Source organism: Amblyraja radiata, chromosome 18 (assembly GCF_010909765.2).
Source record: "Amblyraja radiata isolate CabotCenter1 chromosome 18, sAmbRad1.1.pri, whole genome shotgun sequence".
Lineage (NCBI taxonomy): Eukaryota > Metazoa > Chordata > Chondrichthyes > Rajiformes > Rajidae > Amblyraja > Amblyraja radiata.
The window spans coordinates 47,179,737-47,196,739 of NC_045973.1; the positions used below are offsets into that span (position 1 = coordinate 47,179,737).

The 17,003-nt window shown below is 43.5% G+C and overlaps 1 protein-coding gene across 2 annotated transcripts in view; it reads left to right on the forward strand.

The window, feature by feature from the left end:
• The window catches only part of stab1 (stabilin 1), a 245,543-nt gene that overhangs the window by 22,579 nt on the left and 205,961 nt on the right, over positions 1-17,003 (forward strand). For both annotated transcript variants that reach the window (XM_033037289.1, XM_033037290.1), the window contains exons 5-6: positions 2,086-2,155; positions 16,219-16,314. In XM_033037289.1, the coding sequence (XP_032893180.1) occupies positions 2,086-2,155; positions 16,219-16,314 (166 nt within the window). The remainder of the gene's footprint in view (positions 1-2,085; positions 2,156-16,218; positions 16,315-17,003) is intronic.

Below are 17,003 nucleotides of genomic sequence, written 5' to 3' on the forward strand. Positions count from 1 at the left end.
CTGAACACACGGAATGTCTACTGAACTGTGAGTGGTGTTTTGTGTGGTTTTATGGTGGTTTCACCCTGCTTGAAATAGTATGAAACTACATTTGAATGTGGTGGCCTTGCACCCTGCATGAAATGGTATGAAACTGCATTTGAATGTGGTGTCATTGCACCCTGCATGAAATGGTATGAAACTGCATTTGAATTTGGTAGCCTTGCACACTCCTTGAAATGGTATGAAACTGCACTTGAATTTGGTGGCCTTGCACCCTGCTTGAAGTGGTTGGAAACTGCACTTGAATTCGGTGGCCTTGCACCCTGCTTGAAGTTGTAGGAAATTGAACCTGAATTTGGTGGCCTTGCACCCTGCTTGAAGTGGTATAAAACTGCACTTGTATTTTGTGGCCTTTCACCCTGCTCGAAGAGGTAAGAAACTGCACTTGAGTTTGTGGCCTTGCACCCTGCTTGAAATGGTAGGAAAATGAATTTGAATTTGGTGGCCTTGCACTCTGCTTGAAATGGAATTTCTAGGAATAGCCGTGAGTCAACTGCCAGCCCACCAGCCGTGAGTGAGCTGCCAGCACATCAGGCTTGAGGGACTGAGCTGCCACCCCAAGAATCCATTTGCCCCACAGTCCATACTAGTTCTCTGGAGACCAGTCCCTGCAGCCAACAACACCCATACCAGCGCTCCAGAAAGCCCCCCCCCACTGGCCACCAATATTGGAATTGGTGGAGAGGTGGAATATTGCGTCGAGGGACCAGCCCTCCCATGTGAACATAGGACCCAACGGGTCCCACTTAGGCTAGTACACTCCTATAAGTGTTGCTACACCTTTCCCATTTCTCAGTTCCACCCAAATAGCCTCCTGAGACGAGCCCTCTAATCTATCCTGCCAAAGCACTGCTGTAATATCTTCCCTGACAAGCAATGCAACACCTCCACCTCTTGCCCCTCCAATTCTATCACACCTGAAGCAACGAAATCCTGGAATATTTAGTTTCCAATCACAGCCCTCCTGCAACCATGTTTCACTGATCGCCACAACATCATACTTCCAGGTGTCAATCCAGGCTCTAAGCTCATCCACCTTTCTTATAATGCTCCTAGCATTAAAATATACACATTTAAGAAACCCACCCCCTCTTATTCTCTGTTTATTATTGTTTTCTTCTTTCCCCCCTACATGTTGGGTCTGAGTGCTTCCCTTCTCTGCCTCCTGCCTCACACACTGTCTACTAGCTTTCTCTATTTGAGTCCCTCCCCCCAACCGTTCTAGTTTAAAGTCTCCGCAGTAGCCTTTGCAAATCTCCCCGCCAGGATATTGGTCCCCCTCGGGTTCAAGTGCAACCCATTCATATTCACGTGCCTATCCCAAAGTCTCTTAACTGTCACTATCATACCTGCGACCACCACCACCACCACACCTGGAAGGGTGTTCCAGGTACCCACCACTCACACCTTAAAACTATCCCCTCTTTAAAAAAAAAAAGGCTTGCCCCACACATCTCCTTTAAACATTGGCCCTCTCGCCTTAAAGCTATGCCCTCTAGTCTTTAAGATATCCACCCTGGGGGAAAAGGTTCTGACTGTATAACATTTACAGGCTTTCTTAAATTGTCAATATAAGTACAGCTCACTCAATAATACAGCTACGTGTGTGGACATTTCTGTCGCTTCAGACTATAACACATGTTGCTCATATGCAATGTAAATATCAAAGCTCCAAACAAAGTTCATAACTCCAGTCCCTGGGTTATGGATGTCCAATTTACAGACACCCTGACATACAGCGAACTATCATATTATTATTACATTTCAATGTCTGCCATATGTACAACAGGAGACCTCGTATCTCCCATTCCTCATTTTCTTCAGTTTGAGCCTCATGTGCCTTTGTTGCCATTCATTATAAACCATAGAGGCATGGTTACCATATTGAGTAATTTTTTGTCTTTTTCCAACTCGCAAACAATATCATTTCATGGACGCCTGTAAAAGCAGAACCTGGGAGAGCCTGTATAAAATAATATTTCTGGCAATTCGTGATGATTTTTTTCCTTCGACCTAATTTTATCTGATTGTCTTTTGCTGCAGCCCAAGTACAAAGGAATGGCTTGTGAGGAGTGTGCAGACGAGAAAGCGTATGGCCCTAACTGCGTTGTGGGTATGGCAATTCTTTCCTGTAACTTTAAGTTAAAATGATGCTTTAATGTACACTCATTGCTAGTTGGGCTTTGGGGCAGCACTCTGGTGCAGCAGGTAATGCTACTGCTGGTGACCCAGGTCTGATCCAAACCCCCAGTGCTCTTTTTGGGATGCCTGCATGTACTCCCTGGCTGGGTCTTCCATGTGTGCTCCAGTTTCCTTCTACATCCCAAAGATGTGCTAGTTAATAAGTTAATTAGTTACTGCTAACATTTTTTACCTCCATTATCTGCTAAGAAAATTGGGGTAGAATTGATGGACTAATGGACATTGGAGAGAGGATTGGTTCCAGAAAATAATTGGGAAAATGAGATTTATAGGATTGGTCTGAGAGGTGGCCTTGATTCATTTGGGCCAAATGTCCGCCAACTATGTGATAAGAAAATATGAATTGTATGACAAATACAAAACTAAGGTCTCAACAGAGGATATATTGGCCCCATCCTTTAACCCAGTGATTTCTGCTAACTTATTTACTTACAATGTTTGTTCTTAACATGCACTTGTATGTTATGTAGTTAAATAGTTGGATAAATTAAGAAACGAATTGTTAAGTAGTGAATTGTTTTACTTATTTGTTGGACGAAGACCATTCTGTTTTTATTATTTTGGTAGATTGCACAAAATGAAACTGCCACCCATTTTGCGCAGAGGATTTACACTCTTTGTTGCTGCCAAAGAGTTGCTTCATTCCACTTTTGTCATTGGAAGTTTTTGTTTCCTTACTGTGGTTTCTTTCGTGTGTATTTCCCCAAATGTCCGCTGACCATGTACTTTCAATCCCGATGCCCCTCTCACCCACCTCAGCTCTCTCCTCTCAACTGTCATTAGTCACTCAAGTACATGAATGTGGGTTGCAACAACAGCTGTGCAATATTTGACATTTTCATCTACAAATATTTCCGTTCCTTTGCAACCAAAATCAAATCAAAGCAAGTCAAAGAAAAATAAATGCATTGTCTGTCTGTAAGAGAATAAGTCTAAAATAGTTCACTTATGAATCAAGAAGATGAACAAGTGTATGCATAATGACCTCTTTAATTCCAACATTCAATTCAGTGTGCAATACAGGAAACATGTGGCCTGGCTTAGCCGGTATGACTTGTGCTGTGGGAAAGTCTTGATTAAACTCAGGAAGTATCTGGGAGTAACAACTTAGAGTAACTGGTCTACACAAAATTACGCAAGGCCAGTGTCTGAATGTTGAGTCTATTTGTATCCTGCAGTGTAGCTGCAACATTTTCATAATCACAATGCTGCAGAATAAAAATGTAAAGATAAATACTAGCTTTGCTACAGCGTTGGTCCTCTGATGATCTCATTGCCTCAATTATTATTAGTTTAGTTTAGAGATACAACGCAGACATAGGTCGTTCAGCCCACCGGGTCTGCACCGACTAGTGATCCCCGTACACTAGCACTATCCTACACACTAGGGACAATTTACAATCTTTACCGAAGCCAATTGACCTACAAACCTGTGTGGCTTTGGAGTGTGGGAGGAAACTGCAGCACCCGGGGAAAACCTACACACTCAGTACAGACAACAACTAAGGTCAAGGGCCTGGCTCACTAACGCGACTTTTCAGCGACTGTCTTCGACCTTCAAGACCTTCGACTACCTTCGATTACCTATGACCACCTTCGATTACCTATGAGAGCATTACGACCAACTACGACCTACCTCGACTAAACCTACGAGTAAAAAATATAGATTTTTTCCATGACGACCTTTCTTTACTAGCGGGCATTTTTCAGCATGTTGAAAAAAACGCCGCGACCTAGCTGAGGCCTCGAGTACGCAGGGACTACTTTCGAGCATGAAGGAGAGTTACAAAGACCTCCTAGGAGTTCGTGTAGACCATGCAGCGAGTATGAGTCGAGGGCAAACTCTTCTAAACTCGCGAATTAGGTCGCCGCTGTGGGACAGCCCCTTCAGGATCAAACCCGGGTCTCTAGTGCTGGAAAACAGCAAATCTACCGCTGCATTACCCTGCTGCCCCAAAGTTCCTGTAAAATCAGGGAGACAATCTCTTTTGTAATACTTATGTCCACCGGTTTATTGTGTTTACATCTGCTGCTAATGTATTGTAGTGTACATTCGTTCCAACATGGCTCTATGACCTGCAGCCCCATGTCATCGCGATTATGTTGTTCCTAAGAACAAAGAAATGATTATTTGCGTTATATGTTCATCATTCAGGTTTCCAGAAGGTGTGTTACAATCATTGCAATACTTATGACATGTGAGAAAACTCATGTAGACCGCAACATTCTGATGAGCAGAGATCTCTGTTTCTTGTGAAGCTCATTGCGGGTTGCATATTGGTCACGATTTAAGTCTATAGAATATTTTTGTATCCACCTGTAAGAACAGATGAGTACTTAACATCCCTCCTGTGGGTTGGCATCTACCACAGTGCATTAGTCCCTCAGCCTGTGTTTTTGTGTTTGAGCTTCAGGAATGGGACTTGAACACAGAGCCTTCTGACTTAGAGGTAAACATGTTCAGAATTAAAGGACGTCCTTTTAGGAAGGAGACAAGGAGAAATGTCTTTAGTCAGAGGGTGATGAATCTGTGGAATTCTTTGCCACGGAAGGCTGTGGAGGCCGTCAGTGGATATTTTTAAGGCAGATATGGATAGATTCTTGATCAATACATTATGGGGAGAAGACAAGAGAATGGTGTTAGGAGGGAGAGATAGATCAGCCATGATTGAATGGCAGAGTAGATGGGCTGAAAGGCCTAATTCTACCCCTATTCCTTATGACGTATGTTGTCACTTCAGCCACTATTGACACTTTATAACCAGCATATGTGAGTGCAGTACTGAGAGCAGGACAAACACATTTTATAAAGCCAATGAAAGGCATCAAGTCAAGTTGAGTTTATTAACATAGAAAAATACAGCACAGGAACAGGCCCTTCAGGCCACCATGTCTGAGCCGAACATTATTGGCCTAACATTATTTTTGCGCTGATCATTACACTGTTATGGACATTATCTATTGTCATATGTACATGTATGGTTTAGGTACAGTGAGAAATGTTGCTTGTAGCTGCATCATAGGTACATAGACTCAGACAAATGTTCAAAACCAAATTATACATTAATTATACAGAACATTTCTAAAAGAAAGCAGTGTGTTTAGTTTAGTTTCAAGATACAGCGTGGAAACTGACCCTTCGGCCCACCGAGTCCACACTGACAAGCGATCCCTGTACACTTGCACTTTCCTACACTCTCAGGACAATTTACAATCGTTTTTTATTGAAGCCAATCAACCTACAAACCTGAACATCCTTGGAGTGTGGGAGGAAACGGGAGCACCCAGGGAAAACCCCACGCAGCCATGGGGAGAATGTACATACTCTCTATAGACAGCACCGGTAGTCAGGATCGAACCCGGGTGTCTGGCACCGAAAGGCAGCAACTCTACTGCTGTGCCACCTGCATTTGTGCAAAACCGTAAATTAGAAAAACAAGTCATGATAATAATGCAAGTTGTGGACAGTGGCGTTCCATTGTCAAGGTTGTGCGGGTTGTGAGATAGTAATTGTTCCTGGACCTGGAGGCATGGGATCTCAGGCTTCTGCACCTCCTGCCTGATGGTAGCAATGAGAGAGGGGCATGACCTGGATGAGGGGGATCCTTGACGATAGATGCCACCTTCTTGAGGAGGGGTGGGCTGTTATGTTGCTGTCCTCGATTCTCTTGGAGCTGCCATATCAGCCGTACTTTCCACAGTACATCTGCAAAATCCAGAGTCCACACTTACAAAATACATTCATTTTAAACCGCATCGAGTAAAATAAATATTTTATATTTCTTCTTTGATTGGGAAGAGCTTGTTTAGTCCAGTCATAGAAATATACAAGTGCTGGTGAACAGAGGTTGGCTCGAATGAGGACTTGCCAAGTCTTTCAGCAACAGTGTGTGGGAGCTCATATAGGGAGCCAAAGTTAGTGGAAGTTGATATCCAGAATGGGTCGGTAGGAAATAACTTTTATTCCAATAGAGCTTTCCAGGAGCTCGAGGTGTCGTAAAGGCTTTACAACTAACTGAGTTCTGATATGGGACTTGTGGCAACAAAACCTCACAAAGAGCGGTCAAATAATGAACAAATCATCTACGTATTCATGATGGGACTGAATTAGTGAGAGCACGGTGGGGGGGGGGGGGGGGGAAACTGCCTCTCGCCTTAAAATCATGCCGGAGGATCTTTGATGTCAACTTGAGAGAGGGGAGCAGTTAATTCTTCAACTGCTAGCTGCCATTGGCGACAGTTCATAAATTAATCGGTGATAGGAGCAGAATTAGGCCATTTGGCCCATCAAGTCTACTGCGCCATTCAATCACGGCTGATCTATCTTTCCCTCTTAACCTTCAGTTCACAATCCCTTCACTCCCACATTGAGGTGTGAATGTAGACTTTGTGCTTGAGTTGGGATAGTGAAGTAACGATTGTGAATGTAGGCTAAATTACCTTTTCCCTGCTGAAAACGTGTGTGCATCAATTTGTGTACCAGGTGTTTCCCTATTTTAGTGCCTAGGTGGGTCCTCCATTCAGGGTCTACATGGTCACTTGTCTACGGATTGTGGAACTGGGCCGTGTGGAGCGGAGCTCTGGAACTGAACTCGAACCAGGTGCCCCAGACAAAGGACTTATTGTCACTGCGGTTCTTTAGCTTGCTTCACACTGTGGTGTTGCCGGCTTCATTGTGCCCCTGCTTCTGCTTGCTAAGTCGGGGGTTCTGGTTGCAGTCAATAGCCATGGCCTCCTGTGGCTTAGATGCTGCTCTCTGGTGGGTCTGGAACTGGTTAAGCTTTATCCAACCAGCAGTTAAAACAGCATGCATAGCCACGTACATTTTTAAAACTCCTTGCGCTCCACTGGAGTGGGCAGCCCTCCCTGCATGCATCGCAACTCCATTATTTGCAAATTAACCTACACCAGGAAGCGTAGCCTCATTATTGGTATTAAAAACTAAAGACTCCTGTGAACATTGCAAATAATGACTGTGCTTTGTGAGCTCAGGTCGTTCAGCATTGCTGAAAGCATGCAGGGGCTAAGTTGGGTCATGCTGAGTTCATTTGTCAGCTGTGGAGATTTACTGAGATGCCAGACAGCAAGTACATGCACTCCTGGCTGGTAATGGGCATCTGCTATACTATGAAGGGCCCATTACCCACACCTTGTTTGAGGTCCTGTCCACGATGCGTTCACTCAGAAACAACCTATCAGGGGGCAGCATTAGTGGTGGTAGAGCCACTGCCACACAGTGCCGGAGACATGAGTTCGATCCTGGCCTCGGGTGCTGTCTTTGTGGATTTTGTATGTTCTCCCTGTCACCACATAGGTTTCCTCCGGGTGCTCTGCTTTCCCCCCACATCCCCAAGACGTGTGGGTTTGTAGGTTAATTGGCCTCTGTTTTTTTTAAAAGATTGCCCCAGTATGTAGGTTGTGGATGAGAAAGTAGGATAATATAGAACTAGTGTGAAAGGATGATTGATGGTTGGTGTGGTCCGAGCTCTGTGGGCCGAAGGGCCTATTTCCATGCTGTGCCTCTGAACTAAACTGATATTGTTTGGACCCAGCAGAAACAAACATGGCCGTCACAAAGCAATGGAATTAAAAATGACGGTAAAAGTTGAATAGTAACTGTGAAGAGAACAAAGAGAGCAACCTTTCGTATGCAGGCCTTCCTGCAGGCAGTTGAAGATAACACAATTTGGAATGACTTTAATAGGGGCGGCACGGTGGCGCAGCAGTAGAGTTGATGCTTTACAGCTCTTATAGCGTCAGAGACCCGGGTACAGATGCTGTCTGTACGGAGTTTGTACGTTCTCCCCGTGACTGCGTGATTTTTGGTTTCCTCTCACATTCCAAAGACGTACAGGTATGTAAGTTAATTGGCTTGGTATCAGTGTAAATTGTCCCTAGTGTGTGTAGGATAGTGTTAATGCGCAGGGATCGCTGGTCGGTGCGTATTCGGTGGGCCGAAGGGCCTAAACCAAACTAAAATAAACTGAACTTTAATAGCATCAAAACACTGGCAGAAGCGCTGCTGACACGGACAAATGTGTTGGTGCTTCAGTGTTTGCTGTAGGTGAGGACGAGGCCCCATATGGGACGATTCTGCCTTTTTATTCCTTGTGACACGCAGACTTGTGGCAGTGGACCTTGAGTTTTATGTTTATCCCATCTGGGATGTAATTGAACCTGACAGTGGTATGTCTTGAAATGGCCCTTCTTGTTCATTTCCTGAAGCATTCTGATGGGATTTCCATCCAGCAAGGTTTGGCACTTGCAGTCTGTGCTGGAGTACAGTTACCCGGATTCCAGCAAGGTTGGTCAGAGCCAAACTCAGGCGCTAAGGCAACAACAGGGGAGAGAAAAATCTGCAGGATGGCGAAAACTCAAGGAGCAAAATGCTGGCGACCAAACCGAAACTTCAACACGTTTGCCAGTAGCAACAGCAGCGACCTTGTTTAAGGACATTCTGTATCAGGCTCCTTCACACTCTTGTAGAAGCACAAATTGTTATGCATTTCTAGTTTAGAGGCCATGAACTCTTAAGAAAATGAGGCTGCTAGTTTGACCTTGCTTTAAATTGCACCAAAATAAGACAAAATTGGTCTCTTAAGGGTGATTTTGTTTTTAATGTTTGAATCCGCCTTGTGATGGAAAAAAGACAAAAAACAAGCGTGCTCTTGTAAATATAATTAAGGACCCGGAGACATTAGCTCCTGGTTTCCTGCTTGAGTGTGGAATGAACAATACTCAGTTTATTAATATAACCGTTAAGAAAGCAATGTTGTGCAGTAATGAAGTGGCAGCTTCCATTCATTAGAAATGAAAACAGTCAAAGCTGGGAACACTCGCTCAATCAGGAAGCATCTGGGGAGAGAAGAACATGGAGCTAAGTGATAACCTTTTGTTGGAACCCGGCGACCTCACAGATGGAACAACAACTTTTCAAAAACAAATAGAAAATCCGGGAAAAGAAAGTAAAGCTATTTTGACATGGAGGAAGGAGAGTTAAGATAAAACTTGTTCAAGGTTAGAATGTTTGTTTAGGTGGAGGAGGGCCATGTAGACACTCTTCACTCTCTGCTCATGGTCACCTACACTTTTCCAAGGCAAATACTAAATATATTCTGCAAAGCAGCATCACTGTTTGAAATTGTGTGGTGTAGTGTTGTATCCTTCTGTACTCTGTGATCCAAAACCATCTCAATGAGGGAGAAATGGAGCTCAATCATTTCTTGGTGAAATTGTGCCAATTGTAAACCATGTTATGTTGAGTATTTGCCCTTGTCAGTCGTTGTGTGATGAATGTTTTGCATCCGCCCGACATAAATTGGAGAAGCTACCACCAGAAGACAACTGTCACCAGCAGACGCCAAATAAAGGTGCACAATTTGCTTATTTTCCATTTGGGCGGCATTTCACATAACAGCTCCAAAACTGAAACTGGTCAAGGACCTGCCAAAGCCCTCACTGCCCTCAACCTAGCAGGAAGTGCAAGTTGTGGAATTTAACAATTTAGTAAATCATTTAATGTGCCTCCAGTAGATACACCGCTGGTAGCAATCTTGAATAGTAGATTCGGTCGAGGCCTTTTATGTAACTCGAGTCAAGAGTGTTTTATTGTCATATGACCCGCACCACACTGACCACACTCATTTCACCACTGACATCGGGAAGAAGGTACAGGAGCCTGAAAACTCTAATGTCCATGTTCAGGAACAGCTCCTTCCCTACAGCCACCAGGATAATAAACACTACAACCTCAAATAAGCTCTGAACTACAATAGACATTATTATTATTATTGCACTATTATTGTTTGTTTTTTGGGAATGTGTGTGTGTGTGTATGTATGTATGTGTGTATATATATATATATATATATATTGTGTGTGTGTATATATATTCATTGTGATGAGTCTAACACACCAAATTCTTAGAAGGCTGGCTAGGCTAGATGTGGGGCTGATAGAAACATAGAAACATAGAAAATAGGTGCAGGAGTAGGCCATTCGGCCCTTCGAGCCTGCACTGGCCTATAGACTCTTAACGACTATAGGCCTGTTGCCTTAACTTCAGTCATCATGAAGGTTCTTGAGAGACTGGTATGCAAACATCTTTCCAGCATTACACTTGATCCCTATCAATTCGCCTACAGAGCCAACAGAAGTGTAGATGATGCAGTGTCCCTCTGTGTGCACTCCATCCTCCAACACCTGGAATCCAGATCCACATATGCTCGCATTCTTTTTGTGAATTTTAGCTCCGCTTTCAATACCATCGTTCCTGTAAAGTTGATACACACTTTACAGGAACTGGGGGTCAACTCATCTCTATGTAAATGGATCTATAGCTTTCTATGTGACAGAAAACAGGTGGTAAAAATTGGTAACCATGTCTCACTGGCTAGGTTCCTGAACATCGGCGCCCCCCAGGGTTGTGTTTTATCACCTCTTCTGTACTCTGTATACACACATTTTTGCTGTTCACACTCTGACTCTGTCTTGTTATTTAAGTTTGCAGATGACACATCTGTGGCAGGTCTTATTACCAATAACATCGAAACCGTTTACCGTAGTGAAGTAGAGGAGCTAGTAAGTTGGTGTGAGAACAACAACCTCATACTTAACATCTCAAAAACTAAGGAGCTGGTTGTTGATTTCAGAAAGAAGGCCACCCCCCTCCTCCCTCTCTTCATCAATGGAGAGGTGGTTGAGAGGGTCACCTCCTTTAAGTTCCTCGGGACCACCATACATCAATCCCTATCATAGGAGCTCAACACCAGTCTCATAATCAGTAAGTTCCACCAGCGACTCTACTTCCTGCGGCAGCTCACAAAATTCATGGTCAGTCGACCAGCCATGACCCACTTCTATAGGTCTACCATAGAAAGCATACTCACATTCTCCATGCTTGTCTGGTATGGTCACACAACCTCGCAGGATAAGATTCGGCTGGAGAGAATAGTGCGCCGAGCTTCTAAGATCATCGGTTGCAGCAGACTTCCCTCAGTGACATCACTTTACTCAACAAGACTCACCAGAAAGGCCAAAAAAATCATAGCAGACCACTTTCACCCGGCACATTACCTCTTTAATCTCCTCCCATCAGGAAGGAGATATAGAAGCATTAAAAGTAAAACATCTCACTTCAGAGACAGCACCTACCTCCAAGCCATCAGATATTTGAATTTGCACTAATCACTTTGCACTTTCTTTTGCACTTGCACTTACGCTTAACATGACGCTGCTGGGTACTGTCCTTCCTGTATATATTGTCCTTCGTACGGTATTGTCTGTATTATTTATTGTGGTGTATGTGGTGGTTGTATTGTACTGTATTGTATCTGTCTGAGAGCGAACCAAGACACATTCCTATCAACTTGTTGACATGGCAATAAACTTCTTGAATCTTGAATCTTGCCATTCGATATGATCATGGCTGATCATCCAACTCAGTATCCCATCCATGCCTTCTCTCCATACCCCCTGATCCCTTTAGCCACAAGGGCCACATCTAACTCCCTCTTAAATATAGCCAATGAACTGGCCTCAACTACCTTCTGTGGCAGAGAATTCCACAGATTCACCACTCTCTGTGTAAAAAATGATTTTCTCATCTCGGTCCTAAAAGACTTCCCTCTTATCCTTAAACTGTGACCCCTAGTTCTGTACTTCCCCAACATCGGGAACAATCTTCCTGCATCTAGCCTGTCCAATCCCTTAATAATTTGGTAAGTTTCTATAAGATCCCCCCTCAATCTTCTGAATTCTAGCATGTACAAGCCGAGTCTATCCAGTCTTTCTTCATATGAAAGTCCTGCCATCCCAGGAATCAGTCTGGTGAACCTTCTCTGTACTCCCTCTATGGCAAGAATGTCTTTCCTCAGATTAGGAGACCAAAACTGTACGCAATACTCCAGGTGTGGTCTCACCAAGACCCTGTACAACTGCAGTAGAACCTCCCTGCTCTTATACTCAAATCCTTTTGCTATGAATGCTAACATACCATTTGCTTTCTTCACTGCCTGCTGCACCTGCATTCCTACTTTCAATGACTGGTGTACCATGACACCCAGGTCTCGTTGCATCTCCCCTTTTCCTAATCGGCCACCATTCAGATAATAGTCTACTTTCCTGTTTTTGCCACCAAAGTGGATAACCTCACATTTATCCACATTATACTGCATCTGCCATGCATTTGCCCACTCACCCAACCTATCCAAATCACCTTGCAGCCTCCTAGCATCCTCCTCACAGCTAACACTGCCCCCCAGGTTCATGTCATCCGCAAATTTGGAGATGTTGCATTCAATTCCCTCATCCAGATCATTAATATATATTGTAAATAGCTGGGGTCCCAGCACTGAGCCTGCGGTACCCCACTAGTCACTGCCTGCCATTCTGAAAAGGACCCGTTTACTCCTACTCTTTGCTTCCTGTCTGCCAGCCAGTTCTCTATCCACATCAATACTGAACCCCCAATACCGTGTGCTTTAAGTTTGTATACTAATCTCTTATGTCGTTTGGCTGAGGAGCCATGAACGGGATCAAATTAAGAGGTTGGTCAGTTAAGATTGAGCTGAGAGATTTCTTGTCACTTTTTTTAAAAAAATAAATATTTTTATTAGAAGCATATACATATCATAACCAAGACACGATTTGGTTACCAGTTACATATTAACACAGCTTCTGTTTATTTTTTATAGATTTTTTTTGAAAGATAGAGTTATAGAGAGAAGGGAGGGAGAAAAAATAAAAGAGATTATCAATAACACAATTTTGGAGATAGGTCCGTAGACTATAAAATGTAATTATTCATCTGATCCTGGACTCAAGTTTCAGTCGAGCTTCCGTGCTGAACCAATTTACCCTTTCAGAAAATCAATAAATGGAGACCATATTCTAGCAAATAGTTCTGATTTGTCAATTAAGACAAGTCTAATTTTTTCCAAATGTAAGGTCCCAGACATTTCCATAATCCACATTTTAATTGTGGGGGTTGTTGGGTTTTTCCGAAATGTTAATATTAATTTTTCCCAATTATTATACAATAATCAAGGAAATTTCTTTGGTTTACTGTAAGTTTTGAGATGAGAGATTTCTTGTCACAATTCATCATTGTTGAAAACATTAGTGACGCAGTGGTGCCGGTTTACAACGTGAAAGATGACGGACGCAACCACACATCTCCGTCCTCCAGTTCCTGCGGACTTCGGCTGGAAGTAGAGGATTTTGGTGTGTGTGCTTTATCATCATTCCTTACAATTCTATGTACGGCAGTGATCGCAACTTCTACTGAAGTGTGGATGGCCGTTGGTTCACTAGAAGCTCATCCGCCCTTTGTCAGGTCTTGATTTTGGTCCTGCTGGGGCTTCACAGCCCCCTCCTCTCCTGGTAGACCAGGTGGGGGAGACGGTTTAGTCATCGGCTATCTGACCATGGAGCAGGTAGCATGGGATTACATGGTACCCGTGGCGGGGGGGAACTGCCCCCCGACCTGACCTAGATTTTTCTCATAAAGACGTGAATCAGTGAAATTTTCAATCCCAGGGTGTTATGGGGACATTCAAAAATGGAGATTGTTCCAATTTGGCTTATTAAAGTAATTGAGAGATGTGGATAGGACAGGAAAATGGTGCTGAGAACGAAGATGTGTCATGATCGTGTTGAATAACAGGGCAGGCTCGAGGGCGTGATGGCCTCCTTCTGCTTCTAGTGCTGGCACATCCCCAAGTGACACAACCCCTTCAATCTGTCTCGCCAACCCATGTAGGTGCCAATTATTGAGGTGGTGTTCTGGGGGTGTCGACAGCCAGTACTGACTTTGGCCATCATCATTATTCACATTCTCTGCCCGCTTCAGTTTAAGCTGTAAAAATGGCCTGATCTCGTAATCTCGAATTAACATGTGCACTGTGCCCAAGCTAACTATGGCAATGCAGCAGCATGCATAGTAATGAAAAAAGGTGTGTACTTTTTGATCAATATGAAAGAGTATTCTATTCACAGTGAACTCTGACAAACAGCACACCTGGCAGATGTGATGTGGCCTCGACTTGCTTTTCCTTTGGTCCCAGTAGGCAGGGCCTCACCTTTAACCTGGCCCGACACTGCACTTGAGAGGGTCTTCCCACCATCTGGATGGCTACCTTTACACTTCACACTGTTGCAGCCTAGAAAGAAGAGATGAGGGTATTGAATAAATGTGACGTTATCCTGATAATACATGAGGGTGCGAGTGGTCATGCCCTTGAGTGTTTCGCACTACTCTAAACAATGCATTTGCATTCTGTAATGTTCACACACACTCACACTCATACTCGCACACACCCTCCCCTTCCCACCCCAAACCAAAGTTGGCATCTGGGGAGATGTGTGTGTGTGTGTCTGTCTGTACGTTACAGAAACCAAATGCATTATTTAGAGTAGCGTGGAGCTGACTTTGACATTCTGGTGAGATCAGTGAAATTTCCTACCATTCTGCCCCATTGAACAGAGTTTTTTCTGGAGCAGATAACTTGAGCCCACTCCTGCCAATACTGACAAGACCAACATTCACGGTGCGTGTGTGAGATCTTCTGTTACACTAATCCTCCCCCACTCCCCCAATAACTCTGGCACGTTAGACCCCCCCTTCTCGATAACCACCTCAGTTATGTGTCCATCAGTGTTGCATCTGTGAAAATCTCGGAGCTCTCTCTTGTAACGTCTCTCTTCTCTGTGCGATCCATCATGAGTGTTACTGCTGTCTGACTGCCAGTGATGCTGAGAAACTCTCTCTGCAGCTGAACAGCCAAGTGTTGGCAGCTGCAATGAACGTGGGCCAAGCCCATCATGTTCCTCGCAGGTTGCATCTCAATACAAGTTGAATCTTGAGTTGGCATCCTCTGGGACCCGAGTGCTGCCAGGCCACAAAAGCTGCCACTGATCGTCTTTCACTGAGCAACGGAACTGTTCCTTTTAAGGGAATAGACACTCCCCGGGTTAGGTAAGGGTTCCGAAAAACGTTCACAAACCAAGGTTACCATTTGTATGAAAAATCTTTGGCTAAGATCACTGTCAGTTAAGATTGCAAAAGTTGCATTGGTTCATTTTAATTAGCTGTAGATTAGTACAGATCGTAATTAATTGTAGATCATAGTTGGATCTTGGTTAGAATTAGTTAATCCGTATAGTTCTGTACTACAATTCTAAACGTGCCAGTCCACAGAATACCAGACGGAGGTTTCAACCCGTACTTCCTTTATGGGGGGAAGCTTGTTAATATGTTTACTTTCTTATAACTTTCACATAAGTGCAATGAATATAGGCCAATTCCATCACAATCCTTGCGGGTGCAATCTCAACACAAGTTGAAATTGTTTAGTTGGCATCCTCTGCGACCTGACTGGTGCTGTGTGTAACGAGTGTCGCTAAGGGACCCACCTTAGCCAGTCTTGATTCTTGCCATCCTGTAAGGAGATAATTCAGTACATAAAGACTGAGCATCAATAGCTGTTGTCTTCCTGATCCATACGTCAATTGTCATGCAGTCTATTGCTTAGAATTTGTCCTCTGATCATTGGAGCTAATTGTGCTACATGGCAGAAGATGTTCACTCTACCCTGATTCATAAGGTCATAAGGAATAGTAGAATTGGGCCATTCGGCCCATCAAGTTTACTCTGCCATTCAATCATGGCTAACCTATCTCTCCCTCGTAACCCCATTTTCCTGCCTTCTCCCCATAACCTCTAACACCGATACTCATCAAGAATCTATCTATCTTTGAAAATTTCGATATTTTTGACGGCTCTTTTGTTTTAGTTGGCTTCTGGGGTTGTGTGATATTTCAAAAAATAAAATGGAGTCACTTAATGTTGGAAAATAATGTTGGCAGACTTGTCTTAAATGCACTTCAGATTGGGCATGTGAAAATGTTATGGCAGTAGGAATGAACATTTAGACTGATGTTCACTGTGTTTCACTATATTGTTGTTTATCCAAAGGATGCAAATGTGTTCATGGAATCTGCAACAATGGGATTACTGGAGATGGAAGCTGCATTTGTTTTTCTGGTTACACCGGGCCACAATGTGAACAAGGTAAGTGTTCTTTCTGGATGTTCGTAGTTAAAGGCACCGAGATGGAGGCAGGATTACCTCCTTTCCGGTTATTTAATCCAATTCAATGTTAACCTAAGATAGATACAAAATCCTGGAGTAACTCAGCGGGACAGGCAGCATCTCTGGGGAGAAGGAATGGGTGACGTTTTGGGTCGAGATCCTTCTTCAGAAATTGGGATTCTTCAGAAATTCAGAATTCTATCAGGAATTGGGACTTTGTCCGTTTTGCATCACCATCAGTTTTGTTTTTCCAAACGATTGCTGCAGCACGATAGTTAAGTTATTGGACTCGGAATGAATGAGAGAGGCACATTTGATTGTTATCAACTTCTCAATAGCAATTAGGGCTGATCAATCAATGCTGGCCTTGTCAATCATGTCCACATCCTGTGAATTAATGGGAAAAGAATGGTTCCAATGAGATAATTAAATTAATTGAGTCTGTTGAGAGAGGCTTTATTGGCACAGTTGCAAATTTCCCTTTTTCCCACAGTTTTTTGAAAAGCTATGTTTCAGAAAAAAACTGCAATATCACTTAGAGTGCCAAAATTTGTCGCACGTTAATTTGATGATTATTGTAGAAAGATGACAGCTGGGGTGAGTCCTATTCTAAGCCTACTGAAAGGTATTATTGGATTTGGTTACTTTAACACACATTTGCAGTCACT